This window comes from Lactuca sativa, chromosome 4 (genome assembly GCF_002870075.4).
Source record: "Lactuca sativa cultivar Salinas chromosome 4, Lsat_Salinas_v11, whole genome shotgun sequence".
In the NCBI taxonomy this organism is placed as follows: domain Eukaryota; kingdom Viridiplantae; phylum Streptophyta; class Magnoliopsida; order Asterales; family Asteraceae; genus Lactuca; species Lactuca sativa.
The window spans coordinates 343,881,560-343,899,177 of record NC_056626.2 but is presented as its reverse complement, the minus strand read 5'-3'; the positions used below and the strand labels follow the sequence as shown (position 1 = coordinate 343,899,177).

Genomic DNA, 17,618 nt, shown 5'->3' with positions numbered 1-17,618 from the left:
TCACTTATCTAATGGACGCGTCATTGATTTGTTCAGAGTTCGGAAGCAGCTTTTAACAGCTACGATTGCTAGTCAAGTTGTGAAGTTATACTTGCAATAATAGTTATTAGACTTATCCAAGTGGGAGACTGTTGGATTAGTGTCTAAGTCCAAAACTATAATATGTATATACTTGATCCGACCCGGCATGGTCCATTTGGGTTGCATGGCATCGAAACATTTGGGTAGACCTTTTAATGAGAAGAAGATATTTGTGACATATTAATATATTATAAGTTCTAATATATTAATATGAAATCATATTATTTAATTAGTATTGATCAAGAATTAATTTGCAATTAATTTAGTGATCAAAAAGAGACTAATTAAATATATGGGGATTAATTGTGTAAATCATTGATTCTTATATATGTGGGCTTATTATCCATGATTCCTTATGTTGGGTTTAACCCATGTGGTGGCTTATAGATACTCCATGGAGGTTAAAACCCATGGAGCATAAGGAATGCGTAAAGTCATAGGTTACATGGTGTAACCCTAATGTGCACACTATATAAAGACCCCATTGGTTGGTGAAATTGGCAATAGTGCATAAAATATAGGGCAAGCTGATTTCATAGAGTGATAAGACTCATATCTTCTCTCATGGTTATTCCAAGTTGTTAATGGTGTTGTGTGAACCATTTGAGGTGTTACATTTTGGGCACTAGGCTCTTGAGCTCCATGGAATCAAGCAACAATAAATAGGTATGTAATTCTACTAGTTTTTATATTATATGTACTTTATATTATGCTAGTTAGAACAATACCTTGGAAATTTGATATTTGCATGTATAATAGAGAAAACATAGATCCAAGGTATTTAGGGTTGCATGTACACTTAGGAGTGTTAGAATGCTCAAAACCCAACAACTTCTTCTCCAATGACCCTTTTCCTAACAATGGAAGTAAGTGGCCTCTTTTAGATCACTAATGGTAGGGACATCAAAGCTGGGTTTCAACTTAGACCCACTGCAAGACCCTCCAGCATGGTCCTTCCCTTTCCTATTGGATTAGGCAAGAGCCTTCCTCTTTTTCCCTTTTTCATATCCAATGGGCAGGACAGGACCACTTGTTGCAGAAAGAGCATGATTATTCTTCATACGACTCAACATTTTGCAACAAGTTATGGAACTGGGTGAATGTCATCTTCGTTTTGTTCAAATGTTATGTCAGAACAAACTGATCATAACTAGGAGGCAAAGTGTCACAACTAGAAATTTTGGCGCCTTGTAACTACAACACTTATAACTACTATGAATCAATAACATGAAAGCATGCATGATGCTCATTCTATAACAACAAAACTTCATCAAATACTACATTCTAGCCCTACAAATGGTCAACAAAGAATTGGAAACCTTTGAAATCCCAATTTGAGTTCATTTTGGACTAGGAATTCCTTATTGGACCTAATGGACTAATAAACTTCCAAATTATCCATCTTGAATCTAGAACTCTCTAATGGGCCCTAAATGGACCCATATACATGAAACATAATATTTTGGGCCTTAATGGGTCACAACTAGAGTAATTTAGCCCTAATAGGTAATAAAAATTATACTTTGATTTATTTGGGTCAAGCATCATCTAACTTAACTAGAATATGGGCTTAAGGATAAAAAGCCCAAAAATCTCCTCTTTCCCTCTCCAATCTCGGCCCAAGCCCACGAAGAAAGAAAGAGTTGACTTTTTGGTGCAAACTCATTTTTATTTAGTGGACTTCCATGCACACTCTCATACTTCCATGCACCTATCTCATCAACCTTCTCTCTTCTCTCCTCTCTTTCTTCCTCTCGGCCGAACCCAAACACACACACATACACTTCACTCAAACTCTCTCAAAAGAAACTTTCTCCACTCCTCTCCAAATTTTCGAGATCTAGGAAGCTTTCATGGAGATTTTTCCCACAAACACATCATCTAAGGTAAGTTGATGTTAAATCCATGATCTAGCTACTTCATTTCATCCAAAAATCTCTTCTAAATCCATTCAATCTTGTGATCTTGCACCTTAGAAGTCACTAAAAACGAGATCTACCAAGAAGACTTGCTAGGATCAAAATCTTCTTCTATTCTTCTTCAAAACCGAAACTACAACTCAAGGTGAGCTTCATACCCCTCTTTTTTCGGTTTTCATAGTTTTATGGGGGAGAATACAAGGAAATGTGTAGATCTATGTGTATGTGTATGCTATGTGTGATTTTATGCATGTATGTGTGTGATGTTATGTGTTTTTGTGATAAATATGTAACAAAATGGGGTGATAATTCTAGATCTATCGCTTGAGAAAGGAAACAAGCATGATCTAAATTATTTTACACTAAACAAGTCAAGAAAAATAGCTTAAAAGGTTATGAGGAATATACTCTAACATAAAACCCATTTTAGGGCTTAAATTGTCAAAAATACAAAACTTGGGTTAAAAACTGGCAAGTGATGGTTTCTTGAGGGTCAAAAGAGTCAAAACAGTTTTTTATAATCATTTTTCTGAATATTAGAATTTTCAAAGGACTTAAAATGCAAAAATTTAGGTTATTGGGCTAAATATGAACTTTTCGGCCCAATAAGCCCATAATTGCGAAATTTTTAAGTTTTAAGGGGCTGAATTGTAGCATTCTGTAAAATAGGGGATTTGAAGTGAAATAAAACTATTTCAAAGGTCAAAAATTCTTTTCAAATTCAAAAAGGATCAAAAATGTAAACTTTTTATATTTTGGGCCAAAACTGTAAAAATTGCGAAATTTGGGGTTCTAACCGAGAAAACACCATTCTGGAAGGGCTAAACTGTTTACAAAATATAATTTGGGTTAAAAATGTCTTTTCAACAAGTTTATGTTACAAATGTGTCAAGAAAATGTTTTTAAGGACTAAAAATGAAATTCTTTTATATAAAGGACTAAAAGTGTTACTTTTATAAAAGAAAGGTAGTGAAAAGGTCAAAGTCATACTTTTAAACAAATTAATTCATTAAGACAAAATACAAGATATCTTACTAGCGACAAAACGAAAAAACGAATACAACTTCAATACCAAAAATCGTTATAAACGAATTGATTCGGTCTCGAATCAATACAAAACAACAATCGCTAAATCAAAACTCTCCACTAGATATGTGATGACTAAAATGAATAAACCTACAAACTTTGGGCGTGTGAGTTTCAAATCATGCTTGTTGGGCCTTGCAAGCCCACCAACATGATCTTTGGGCCCAAAGGGATAACGTTTATATGTTATTGGGCCTTCAATGACCCAATATTTTTTAAAAGGACTTTCAATAGCTTTTATGTGCTAGTGGGCCAAAGTGTCTTGTTAGAAAAAGCTAGTAAGGTCACAGTAATCAAGTGCGAGTTCGACCATCGTGTCTTTCGCATCCACAACAGCCTAAGGTACTTACGATAGTAGTGGGACATAATACTCCCCTTCTCTTCATTTGTTAAGGCTTACGAGAAATCAAAGTAGACAAAAATTAGGACGATATATAATTAATCAAGATTCATTCGTTAAGACAATAACAAAATCAGTAAACACGAATACATTTCAACATCGGAAAAACATCGGGTTTTCCGGGGAATTCAATACTACTCGTTCGAAATTTTATAACTATAATACAAAATACCCTTTATATATATATATATATATATATATATATATATATATATATATATATATATATATATATATATATATATATATATATATATATATATGTTTTTGAAATCATTCATTCATCAACTTATGGATCTTACACTTTGATAAATAAAAGTCTTTTCAGAAAATATCGGATTTTCTGGGTTTTAACAAAACTACACAAATCATTTTATCACAACATTGCTTATGAACTCACCAACATTTCATATGTTGACGTTTTTCCAAAATAACTTGTATTCACAGGTAACAGGTAAGCGGAAGAGTTATAGGAAGTAATGTTAAATGTTATGTTGTTTAATGTACTCAAACTATTTAGGTTATGAAAGTGTAGTGTTAAAACAATGTACTTGATGTGAACAATTCCAGTTGTAATATATTGATGCATGGTGACATTTATGTTATGATTCATGTATATTCATTGTGACGATATTCAATTTAACTCACGCGAGCCCTCGGACGTTTCCGCTGTAACGCCCGCAGATCTGGGCTAGTCAATTTTGAGGCAATAGGGGTCGAAAATGACTCTTCGACAAAAGATTATTTATAATAAATATTCTTAACCAAGTTGTAGAATATGTCACAAGGATTCCGTACATATAAAGAACGTCGAAATCCGAGTTATAACGAAGACGTTATGGCTCATCGAAGTTTTACGACAGAACCGGCACGACACCGGGATGCGTAAAAAGTGCATTTATGATAGAAGACTTTTTAGCCTTATTAATCTAAACCAACGTTGTAGAGTATGTTAAACCGAGAAAATCCATAAAAAGAACGCCCAAATCTGACTTCGTATGAGGAAGTTATGATTTTTCGAAGTTTCGGCTTAGCAGTGTACAGCCCGAAACTCGACTTTTAGTTCGAGCGGTTTTTGGCTTACACGACCTAAATGAGAGTTGAAGATCTCATTAATAGGAACTCAACAGTAAAAAGATAGACGAAAACGGAGTCCGTATGAAGAAGTTACGAATTCTTCGCGGCCATTTAACTGTCTAAACGCCTCCTACTGTTAAATTTGAGATCGGTCTAGATATAGCCGACGGAGTCTAAATGAAAGTTGTAGATCTTGATTTTACCTACGTGTGGACATAAAGAACGTCAAAAACGGAGCTCGTATGCAAGAGTTACGATTTTTCTAAGTTTGAAGGCTAATACGCGATAGGGGGTGACGTCGCACCACCAGAATTGGACACGTGGCTCCACCAGAAGGCTGCCACATGCCCCAACTCAGCGAGTAGGTCCTCCTACTCGCCGAGTCCATCAGTCAACACCCCTATAAATAGAGGTGTCGGGTCTTGCCATTTCTTCACACCTCCCAAACTCACTTTCTCTCTCTAGCCTCCCAACCCCCCCACCCCCTAAAGCCTAGGTAAACCCCCTAGCATCCAAAGGAAGACCCGAAGCTCCCGGAGTCTCGAGAAAAGAGTCTTTCGGCTCGAGAACGCTGCTCCAGCGAAGCCCGGTTTTCGAGAAAACCCGTTGTAAGTGAGCTGTACCTATCCTATGTTTAGTATAACTTATGTTTCAATATAGTAATGTTATTAGGACCATATAATAAGTACTTGAGCTATAATTATGGGTTATATAAGTATTTTTAATGCTTATATAATAGTAATAATAGTTAGACTATTAATTAGTCTCGTTAAAAGTTAGATTAAACCCTAGTGGTACTGATACTAGGTTTTATCGAAGGAAAATTGTTTTGGGAGTATCGAAGCGTTGTCCGAGTGCTGAGTCACCACCTTTCAAGTGAGTGCATAGTTACTTTCAGCTTACACATAGATATGAAGTATTTTATATAAATTACGTGCTATGTGTGCATATTACTTGAATACTTGCTATCTATGCTGGATGAACGTTTTTATACATGTTTTAAATATTTTAAACTGTATACGTATCAAATATGTTGGGTATGACATGGGTAGATGAATGATGAGAGATATAAGATGATGTGAGTATACATTGGCAGCTATAGACTTAGTGCCTATGGGACAAACACCGGTAGCTATGGACTTAGTACCTGTTAGACGCTAGTAGCTATGGACTTAGTACCTGTTAGGAATTGGTAGCTATGGACTTAGTACCTGTTAGGAATTGGTAGCTATGGACTTAGTACCTACTAGATAAATACTGGTAGCTATGGACTTAGTACCTATCAGGAATTGGTCGCTAAGGACTTAGTACCTATTAGAGAAACACTGGTAGCTATGGATTTAGTACCCGATGAATAAACTATAGCAGCTATGGAATTAGTGCTTTATGAACGAGCATTGGCAGCTATGGATTTAGTGCCAATCCTATAACCCTGGAAGCAAGCGACTTCGGAATAAACGAATGCATGATAGATGACTCTTAGGATAGATCCTTAAGAGTAAAGAAGATAATGGGGATGGGTAATTGGGTTGATTGTTTGATTGTTTAAACATAATAATTATATTATTGTGGGTTGAAAACCCTATGTACTCACCAGGTTCCCAACCTGACCCACTCAGCTTATTTATATCACAGGTGTTGATATGAAGTCACATTACACTGAGAGATTAAGGATATATAAATCACTAGTGATAATGAATGTAAGTTCTGTTTATGCTTATGTTTCTGTATTGACGATGACATCCCAAATGTTTTAAAATGAATAAAAATACTTTTCTTCGGAAATGCTTTGATAACGTATTTATCATGTTTTACTGGGAACAAATTCCGCAACATTTTTATTAAAAGAGGTACTCTGATTTTTATAAAGCATAAACAAAAATCGGTCTTTTCTGGTCGTAAAAATGGGGATGTCACAGTTGGTATCAGAGCATTAGTTTAAGCGAACTAGGAATATGGATTTATTTCTAGACTTAAACTTAGAATGCTAAGCAATGATTGTGAGGAGCGTGTCTAATAAAATTTAGGTAATACACCTGAATAGACACAAGCACTAGCTTATTTAGGGAAAATTACTAACATGCTTTTATGTGCTAAATGATTTATGATATGCATTATATGATCGGATCTATGGTCTGCTGCCGACCGGATCTACAAATATTTTGTGTTCAGATTTTCTAAACGTTTAATTACGGTATTAGAACTGGCATGTAACTTTTCGAAGTAAGAAAGAGGATTACGCGTCTAAAATCTTCTCTATCTATATTCTCGTCTCGATGCGCTGAACGCATGCTTCCATGAATGTAACGTCATTGTGAAGGCTCGTAACGAATTGAGTAAATGGAGGAAACGAGGAGGCTTGCGATAGTGAATGGCGCTTTTTGGAAGATATCGTAAGAGAGGTATCTTGCCTTTAGAATGTGTCTAATAAATAAATACGTCTAGTACGGGAGAAGTACACTTTCGATTAGCAGAAAGAAAGAACTTTTGGTATAATCAATGAAGTTATCCCATCATATGGAATTTCCACCACCAACCAAGTTGAAGCAGAATTGACGATTGAAGATACGCATAGAAGAAGTCCTAGTAGAGTCTAGGGGAAATTTTTCTGATTGTTTGGACACATTTTTATGTGTTCAAATTGTTTTTTTGTGATAATGACTTGGAAAACTGCGAAACGATACTTGGGACGAGTATGAGTAGGTGTGAATGGTAGTAGAGGCCTATACTACCGGAAGCACAGGACTCACACTTGGATCAGAGAAAGTCACAAGGTTACCAAGAAGCTAGTAATTGATTTTGTTTTATTCAAGTATGTCGATACCATTATTTCGGTAATGACTAAGAAGATTGTTGTTATCCCAACCCTAGTGGTCATATCACATTGAGTCCGACTACGATGAGTAGGTTACGTGGTTCAGAGAATCGAGTTTGATGTAGCGTCCGACTTAAACCAAACGATTGAAATTAAAGCGATCAATAGAAGTATCGCGCTCGTTGTTAAAGAAGTTGGTAGCTAGAAATGCTACATGTTAAAATGTGATTATATCACATTAGACCATGAAGGAAGGCATATTACATTCTGGAATTTGACTCTAAGAGACCTGCGTCTAAGCGTTGTTACATACGATGACATGTCATTAGAATATGACACATCGATCAATTGTAGTAATCAAATTAACTTATCCTAAGTTTTTTAAGAAGAAGAAGGAGTCTATGATAAAGAATGAGGTTGTGACACGAAGGTTATGATTGAAAGTCTAACGAGCAGGTGCAAGACCGAGCACCGCCTGCAGTCAAGGAGTCCAAGAGTTAGATAGATACCCATTCGAAGCAACATAGAAGTTACAGCTATTACCTAGGATGAAGAGATAACATATGGAGTCATTATACTATCCTATTTCGTTGATGATTCCGGGACGTAATCATCCTAAGGGGGAGATAATTGTAACGCCCGCAGATCCGGGCTAGTCAATTTAGAGGCAATAGGGGTCGAAAATGACTTTTCGACAAAAGATTATTTATAATAAATAATCTTAACCAAGTTTTAGAATATGTCACAAGGATTCCGTACATATAAAGAACGCCGAAATCCGAGTTATAACGAAGAAGTTATGGCCCGTCGAAGTTTTACGACAGAACCGCCACGACACCGGGAAGCGTAAAAAGCGGATTTATGATAGAAGAATTTTAGCCTTATTAATCTAAACCAAATTTGTAGAGTATGTTAAACCGATAAAATCCATAAAAAGAACGCCCAAATCTGACTTTGTATGAGGAAGTTATGATTTTTCGAAGTTTCGGCTTAGCAGTGTACAGCCCGAAACTCGAATTTTAGTTCGAGTGGTTTTTGGCTTACGCGACCTAAATGAGAGTTGAAGATATCATTAATAAGAACTCAACAGTAAAAATATAGACAAAAACGGAGTCCGTATAAAGAAGTTACGAATTCTTCGCGGTCATTTAACAGTCTAAACGCCTCCTACTGTTAAATTTGAGATCGGTCAAGATATAGCCGACGGAGTCTAAATGAAAGTTGTAGATCTTGATTTTACCTATGTGTGGATATAAATAACGTCAAAAATGGAGCTCTTATGAGAGAGTTATGATTTTTCTAAGTTTGAAGGCTGATACAAGATAGGGGTGACGTGGCACCACCAGAATTGGACACGTGGCACCACCAGAAGGCTGCCACATGCCCCAAATTGGCGAGTAGGTCCTCCTACTCGGTGAGTCCATCAGTCAGCACCCCTATAAATAAAGGTGTCGGGTCTTGCCATTTCTTCACACCTCCGAAACTCACTTTCTCTCTCTAGTTTCTCTCTCCAGCCTCCCAAGCCCCCCTAAAGCCTAGGTAAACCCCCTAGCACCCGAAGAAAGCCCTGAGGTTCCCGGAGTCCCGAGAAAAGAGCCTTTCGGCTCGAGAACGCTGCTCCAGCAAAGCCTGGTTTTCGAAAAAACCCGCTGTAAGTGAGTTGTACCTATCCTATGTTTAGTATAACTTATGTTTCAATATAGTAATGTTATTAGGACCATATAATAAGTACTTAGGCTATTATTATGGGTTATATAAGTATTTTTAATGCTTATAATAATAGTAATAATAGTTAGACTATTAATTAGTCTCGTTAAACGTTAGACTAAACCCTAGTGGTATTGATACTAGGTTTTATCGAAGGAAAATTGTTTTGAGAGTATCGAAGCGTTGTCCGAGTGCTGAGTCACCACCTTTAAAGTGAGTGCATAGTTACTTTCAGCTTACACATAGATATGAAGTATTTTATATAAATTACGTGCTATGTTTGCGTATTATTTGAATACTTGCTATCTATGCTGGATGAACGTTTTTATACATGTTTTAAATATTTTAAACTGTATACGTATCAAATATGTTGGGTATCACAAGGGTAGATGAATGATGAGAGATATAAGATGATGTGAGTATACATTGGCAGCTATAGACTTAGTGCCTATGGGACAAACACCAGTAGCTATGGACTTAGTACCTATTAGACGCTGGCAGCTATGGACTTAGTACCTGTTAGGAATTGGTAGCTATGGACTTAGTACCTACTAGATAAAAACTGGTAGCTATGGACTTAGTACCTGTTAGGAATTGGTAGCTATGGACTTAGTACCTACTAGATAAACACTGGTAGCTATGGACTTAGTACCTGTTAGGAATTGGTAGCTATGGACTTAGTACCTATTAGATAAACACTGGTAGCTATGGATTTAGTACCCGATGAATAAACTATAGCAGCTATGGAATTAGTGCTTTACGAACGAGCATTGGCAGCTATGGATTTAATGCCAGTCCTATAACCCTGGAAGTAAGGGACTTCGGAATAAACGAATGCATGATAGATGACTCTTAGGATAGATCCTTAAGAGTAAAGAAGATAATGGGGGATGGATAATTGGGTTGATTGTTTGATTGTTTAAACATAATAATTATATTATTGTGGGTTGAAAACCCTATGTACTCACCAGGTTTCCCAACCTGACCCACTCAGCTTATTTATATCACAGGTGTTGATATGAAGTCACATTACACTGAGAGATTAAGGATATATATAAATCACTAGTGATAATGAATGTAAGTTCTGTTTATGCTTATGTTTCTGTATTGACGATGACATCCCAAATGTTTTAAAATGAATAAAAATACTTTTCTTCGAAAATGCTTTGATAACGTATTTATCATGTTTTACTGGGAACAAATTCCACAACATTTTTATTAAAAGAGGTACTCTGATTTTTATAAAGCATAAACAAAAATCGGTCTATTATGGCCGTAAAAATGGGGATGTCACATCCGCCGTCTGGTTCGGGGGTGTGACACAAAGAGTTGAGGTCCATGTCAATAGTGAACTCCTCATCAAACAACACATTGAGCCTTTGAAGTTACTCCATGTATCTTTGCATCTTTTCTATGTGTGCACAAATAAATTCTCCTTCCTCGAGCTTCCATTCCATAATAGATTTGACCACTTCATAACACTCTTATCTCGCCTTCTTGTGGACCTTTCTAGTAAGGTCAAGACTCATCTCATATGGCCAATAGCCCTCATAGAAATTGGCCAAATTAGGTGCCATAGTGGCTACCATGATGCAAGCAACCTTATTGACATCATCAGAATGTTTATTGTATGAAGCAATTTCCTCAAGAGTAGCGGCAGAATAATCGATTTCAACAAGAGGCTTTTCAAGGACATATTATTTTCCTTCATATCGAAGATTCATCTTCAAATTCCTCATCCAGTCCATATAGTTAGGACCAATGAGCTTCTCTTTTGATAGAATCGAGAGTATAGAGAAGTTTAAGTTTGAAGGGGCAGATTGAGCAGTATTGAGATCACCGTTTCCTGAAATCTATAAGAAGAGACCTGCTTTTTAGTTAGTGATATTATTCCTTAATATTTTTTGCCATTATCAATATTCAAGGCTAGGATCCAAAATACAATTCACAACATAGAAGAGGGATGTCGTAATCTAATTGGGAATTTATTAGGGTAAGTAACACAAATTTACCAATTTCAGTATAACATGAAATTCCTAAATCACTTGAGATTCATTAAATCTTATCAATGGACTGTTTAATCTTAAATTATGCTCTTCAAATTTGTGACTGAGATGTCAAGGATCACTAATAAGATGTGAATAACCAACTGAAAGTCTCAAACCCTTTGTGAATTTGTAGACCGAATATAAACAATAAAGAACAATAAAGAACGCATAAGTATCACAAAGTTTTCTTTCATCAAGAAAACGGGTTGCCACAAAGACGACCGACATAAAGCCAACGATGACACCAAGCCACATATTAGCGTTTCACCTTAAAGTTTTATATATATACTAATCTAATATAGAAAATCCATTTAATCAAGGGATTGTATCTAATCCACATATAAACTAATTTGGTGTAAAAGGAATATATTTAATCAGATCTTCTCTAGATTCGAATATCAGCACCAGCATGTCAGATGCTGATATGAACATCAACTTCAGGAAGTCTTGCTGATCAGGGCATCAACGTTAGCATCAGGAACATTCACCGATCAACTTCAACATATTAACTTCAGCGTGTGTCATCCGTTTCTTTAGGGAATGATCTTTGTGATGATAATACTTCAGGCTATTGGTGCTGATAGATTCTTTAGTGTCATCAGTAACTTCACACTATTTGAACTAACAAGCTCATACAAATCAATGTGTCTAAGTGATATTATGTACACTTACTTAGACAACATTAACTATAACGGTGAGCAGAATGACTAGCTATACAATCAGTTTTTGACATTATCAAATCAATACAATTGAGATAATATGTAACCTTACACCAATCACACACGCTTGACAACCACGAGGTCATTTATCCTCTTAAATTGATGTGTCATTAAACCACATGCGCTCTATCAACAATGATCATTTTCAATCTGTCCATGACTCACTTTATTGTCCCAAGTTAGTATGTTGGTTAATCACGCACACTTCACTAACGACGTATAAAGAGTCATGTGTGCTTTGATGGATTAACATACACTTCACATTTTTGACCTAAAGTAACTAGAGTCGAGATTTATAAAAGGTTTTGTTACTTTATGGCATCATACTTTTAGAGGTTATGTACTATGAAACCTGTTCGACTAACAACCATCCACTATACACTGGAGTGGTGGGTGAGAGTGAACACCTATTTAACAGTCATTTTGTAGGTCGTTATCCTTATACTCCTCTTAGAGTATGGCTTCGTGAATAAGATCTACTATTGATTTGATTTATTCGTCTTATACATATAATATCTTAAACATTTAATCATATATAGTATAAGATGCATTTTAAACTTTGTAAAATACTAGGGTTTAAAATAATTTTCGAATGAAGTAATTAATAATTAATTAATTTTAAACAATTAATGATTTACCAATTATACTTTAATTTAAATCATTAGGTATTTAAATAATAAATTTCAATTAATCAATTAATAAAATAAATCAAATTTAAATTATTATGAATTAAATAATTATCTTTAATTAACAATTAATAAAATAATTCAAATTTAATCTTAATCATTTAACCCTTATAATTTTTGAAAAAAAATGGGTAAGGGTTACCAATTTTTAAGGCATTTAAAATTGTAATTAAAGAAACTAGAATACCTAAGGGATCTTCCCAAAATTTTGAAATAAAGGGTAGAGGCTAGGGTTTCAAGAACCCTAACCCTTATCAAAATTTAAGCTTTTATGGTTTAATTTCTATAAACCCTAAATTTGATCAATTCATTTATATGCTCAATAAAATAGAAAACTTAGGCTCTGATACCACTGTTGGGTTTTCTAGGTTATACAAATTTCATGTGGCGAAGAAACTCTTAAACCCTTAAGTTCACATGTAACCTAGAAAGGATCTATGTTTTCTATATTGATTGCAACTAACTACGAATATCAAGAAACACTAGGAAACCCTAGTATAATCGAAATTACAATATGGTTTAGGGTTCCATACCTTTTGATCAATTTAGCAATTAATCAACGAAAATCTCCTTTGAATTCCTCGGAGAGCAAGTACCAAAAGCTTGGATGCCTCTAATGGGTTTTACCCAAAACAATAGCAACTAGATCACTTTAAGAGATGGGATAGGAGAGCAAAATTTTGGATCTTGTTTGAAGGAATGGAGGGACGAAAATAGAGAACCCTAATGGGGTATTTATAGGTGAATAAGGAAGCATAAGTAAGGCAGGTAGCCTTAGATAACCCTTAACCCTTTCGTTGCTCTCTAAGGCTCTTAGAAGCCCTTGGAAGCCTCCAAAAAGCGTCCACCTTCATGGGAAGGTTTTGGAAACTTTCAATGTTCAACTTTTAAAAATTGTCACATTTAGGTGTTGTTTGTTTTTTTTTTAAAAACCACTTCAGACCACTTATTGTTGTCCCGCACAGCACACGCGTAGCATTTGGCCCTTCGCAGCTGTTTGTTTTTCAGAAGACTTCTAACTTAAAAACTATTGCGCGTGTGTTGTGTGGCGCGGCACTAAACCAACTGCTTCAAACCTCTTCATGCCTTATTTTAACTTACTGCAGCAGTCTGCAGACGTTAAAAAAACAAACATACTTTTTATTACATGTTGCAGCCGTTTGTTCCAACTCTTCTACTATAGAGGATTGCAGAGGTGGTCTGCAGACTTCACGTATTTTCTCTTCGAAAAAACAAACAGCACCTTAGTCTATGCACTTTCAATTAATCTAATTAATCACAAAATTAATTTCTGATTAATTCTTAATTAACTTACCATTTCTAGTTAATATACTAATCATATAATATATTAATAAATTATTCATTTTGATTACTAATTAATTGATTAATCATATAATAAATTAATAAACCAGTCTCTCTCTAAAAGTCATTTTATTCAGTTATTAGTTTTGAGAGCAACCCAAAAAGGACTTTGTTGTTAATTCAAGAATATGTTAATTTAGTTATTGTCTTAGACACCTTAATCCAAAAGTATTAATAGAACCTCAAGAAGAAAAGAACTAACAATCTTTTTAGCATTTGGTTCCTCTTAGGAGGTTAAATATTGAAGAAGATGATTGTATACAAGAAGAGCTCCTCTGGATATATTCACTAACAATTAGCAAGAGACATGAATGATAGTTAACTCTTATAATAAGAACCTCTTAAGCCTTTTAGAACAAAACACAATTTTATCTTAAAGAAAAGAATCCAAGTATCAATTTTCTTCAACTTTTTTGGTAACTAATTAAGATAGAAAATATAGAGGGTGGAAGAGTTCATGGTTTCAAGTGGGCGAGAGAGAAGGAATATGAAAGCCTTTAACATGTAAATCTTTATCCAATGTGTTTTAACAATTAGACATACCATACCTCTTATACCATATGATTAATAGTTATGTCAAGACATGTTTATAAAGCATGTATTTATAAATAAAATAAGAAAAAGAAATCTCCACGGTCTCCCCTATCCTACCTACTATTTTGAGGGAGAAAAATGCAAAGATTTAAAAAAAATATTTCAACTTTTATATCTTATAAAAGTTATGTACATTTATAGAAAAGACAAAACCCTTTTAGGCTTAAAATATGTACATGGATTTATATATCATACCTTATGATATATTTTGATACTTCACATTAAAAATTATTAGTTTCATAAAATAAATAAATTTTAATTAATTACAAGAGTTTTAAATATTTATCAATAATCAATTCTAATAAATAATTGACAAAACTGCAAAAATGTTCCATGCGTCATGCATTTTTTTTAGAAAAAAAATGTCCAAACCCTTTAAAAAATGGACGGATGGTCTTTTTTAGCACGACTGCTTGCGATTTTGGTCTCTGTCATAACTAAAAAGACTATTATACCCTTCTTTTTTATTTTTAAGAAATACTTTTAATATTCAATATATATTAATAGGAAACAACTCACATCTCTCTCTCTCTCTCTCTCTCTCTCTCTCTCTCTCTCTCTCTCTCTCTCTCTCTCTCTCTCTCTCTCTCTCTCTCTCTCTCTCTCCTTATTCCACCACCACATCACTGAACACATGTCACCACCACCATCTTCTTCAATCTCATATCTCGTGGAGGAATCCGTGAGTCCAAGAGAGTGGAAACGGTCTTGAAATTGACTACCTTGATTGGATGTGCAGACTGGGCGGTTTGGAGTTGCTCTCCATTTGATCATCTCCATATTTAATCAATTGTATTTTTTGTTTTCTATTTCCTCACTGTACTTTATTTATTTTGTACTTCTTGGTTGTGATAACTCCTTGCTATTTGCTAGCCTTTTAATGCTATTTGTCATTTAAGAAAACAAAAAAGGATAATTTTTATATGAAATAAAATATACCTTTCAACCTTAATCATTTCTAACTAATGATTTCCAACACATATGCACCATTCATTTAGAAATTATTAACTAGTAATGATACAACACTCAAACATATTGGTTTATAACAAATACAAAATTTACATATGAATGGATAACAAATGTATTGAAAAAAATACAGAAATATATATTATGTTGGCAAAATAAACATTTTTAAAATGGTTACACATGTCAATAATATCCTCAATGATTATTTAACATATAAATATATCGATCATTGTCTAGAAGCTTACCTTCCCAAACGTAACGACTAATGTAGAGATGGAAAACATATTTTGATCAAGTTATTGATCATTTTCTCCCAACCAATCATTGCCTTCGTAACCGTTCGTGAAGAGCATCACTACATAAGACCAACTGGTATAGTCACCACGAGCCGTTTCGTGGTTTACGTGTCCACGAACCACGGACGTGCACACCGTCCCGGTGGTCCGTGGTCGTTGTGAGTCGTGTTCGGGACAACGGATTCAAACGATGAATTCGATTGGTGTTTGGTTTTTGGGGCCGTTGAACGGCTATTTTGGCCGTTTCTTTTTTTTTTCAAACTCAATTATAAATACACTTCTAATACCAAAACACATACACATACATACACATTCTATTACACTCAATTACACCCATGGATCCCTCAATAAATATGGAAATTTTAAAAAGTTTTGACTCGGATGACGACGTAGAATTCGTCGATACATTCTTCAATGTTGTGCAACACGTTCACGCCGAAGAAAGTTCGAATGCAGCGCGTACAAGGGCGGTCGTCAATCGTGATCGCCAAGCCGCACATGACTTATTGGTACGTGATTACTTTGCCGATAATTGTCTTTATAATGACGACTCGTTCGAACGTCGTTTTCGTCTGAATAAGGCTATATTTTTACGTATTAGTAATGCTTTAGAATCTCGTTATGATTTTTTCAAACAAAAACCCGACGCTAGAGGAAGAATGGGTTTTAGTAGTATACAAAAATGTGCAGCTGCTCTTAGGTATTTGGGATACGGTATAGCATTTGATGCATCTGACGAATACTTGAAAGTATCCGAGAGGACCGCGGTTGAATGTGTAGATTGGTTTTCTGCATGTGTTTATGAGGTTTTTCACGAAGAATATTTGCGTAAACCTACTCAACGTGATATTGAGAGATTATATTCGGCTCATGAAGAGAGGCATGGATTTCCTGGTATGCTTGGCAGTCTAGATTGTACGCATGTGGCTTGGGAAAAATGTCCAACTGCATGGCGTGGTCAGTTTACTCGAGGAGATATAGGTTAACCAACTATCATCCTAGAAGCTGTTGCATCTCAAGATTTGTGGATATGGCATGCCTTTTTTGGAGTAGCGGGGTCTAACAACGACCTTAATGTTCTTGGTCAGTCTCCATTTTTCAACGATATTTGGACCGGCAAAGCACCTGATATGACGTTCACGGTAAACGGGCACGCGTACAAATATGGTTACTACCTTGGTGATGGGATATACCCGAATTATTCTACATTGATGAAGGCATACTCAGTTCCTCGAAGTGAAAAAGCAAAATTTTTTACAAAAAAACAGGAATCAGTGAGAAAGGATATCGAGAGTGCATTTGGAGTCCTTAAGCAAACATGCCATGTAGTGAAATATGTTACATGACTCTGGGATAAAGAAAGAATTAAGCGAATGGTCCTAGCATGTATTATAATGCATAATATGATTATTGAAGATGAAGGTCGAGCGATTTGCACGTATGATCCGAACGACGTTGTCGTTCCAATTAAGGAATTCGTACCCGGAACGAATGCTTTTTTGGAGCGAGTTGTTGAAATTCATAACAGTGGAACGTGTTTCAATCTTCGAGAAGATGTCGCGGAACATTTGTACCAACATAGCATGAACGACGATTAGGATTTTTATATCTATGTTTGTTCGTTTTCTTATTAATGTAATGTTTGTTTTCTAGATTAACTAAGTAATGTAGTTTAAAGTTGTTATTTTATTTTTATAATTAATGAAAAAATAGTTTTAAAAAAATGAATGCTTTTTACTTATAAAAAATGTAATTTTATTTTAATTTTTGAATTAAAAAAAGTAATTTTATTGTATTTTTGAATTAAAAAAAGTAATTTTATTGTATTTTTGAATTAAAAAAAAAATAAAAATAATGATGTG

General features: G+C 34.9%; 1 protein-coding gene across 1 annotated transcript; it reads left to right on the top strand.

Annotated features, from left to right (window-relative positions):
• The first annotated feature begins 16,109 nt into the window (after positions 1 to 16,109).
• LOC111906391 (uncharacterized) lies at positions 16,110 to 17,102 on the top strand. Its single transcript, XM_052771228.1, has 2 exons — positions 16,110 to 16,650; positions 16,759 to 17,102. Exons 1-2 carry the CDS (start codon positions 16,110 to 16,112, stop codon positions 17,100 to 17,102), a joined length of 885 nt encoding a protein of 294 aa, XP_052627188.1.
• The last annotated feature ends 516 nt before the right edge of the window (positions 17,103 to 17,618 follow it).

Coding starts and splice junctions, on each gene's coding strand:
- LOC111906391 (XM_052771228.1), top strand. CDS start 16,110: ATGGAAATTTTAAAAAGTTTTGACTCGGATGACGACGTAGAATTCGTC. Junction 16,651..16,758: donor AGAGAGGCATGGATTTCCTG/GTATGCTTGGCA, acceptor CTATCATCCTAG/AAGCTGTTGCATCTCAAGAT.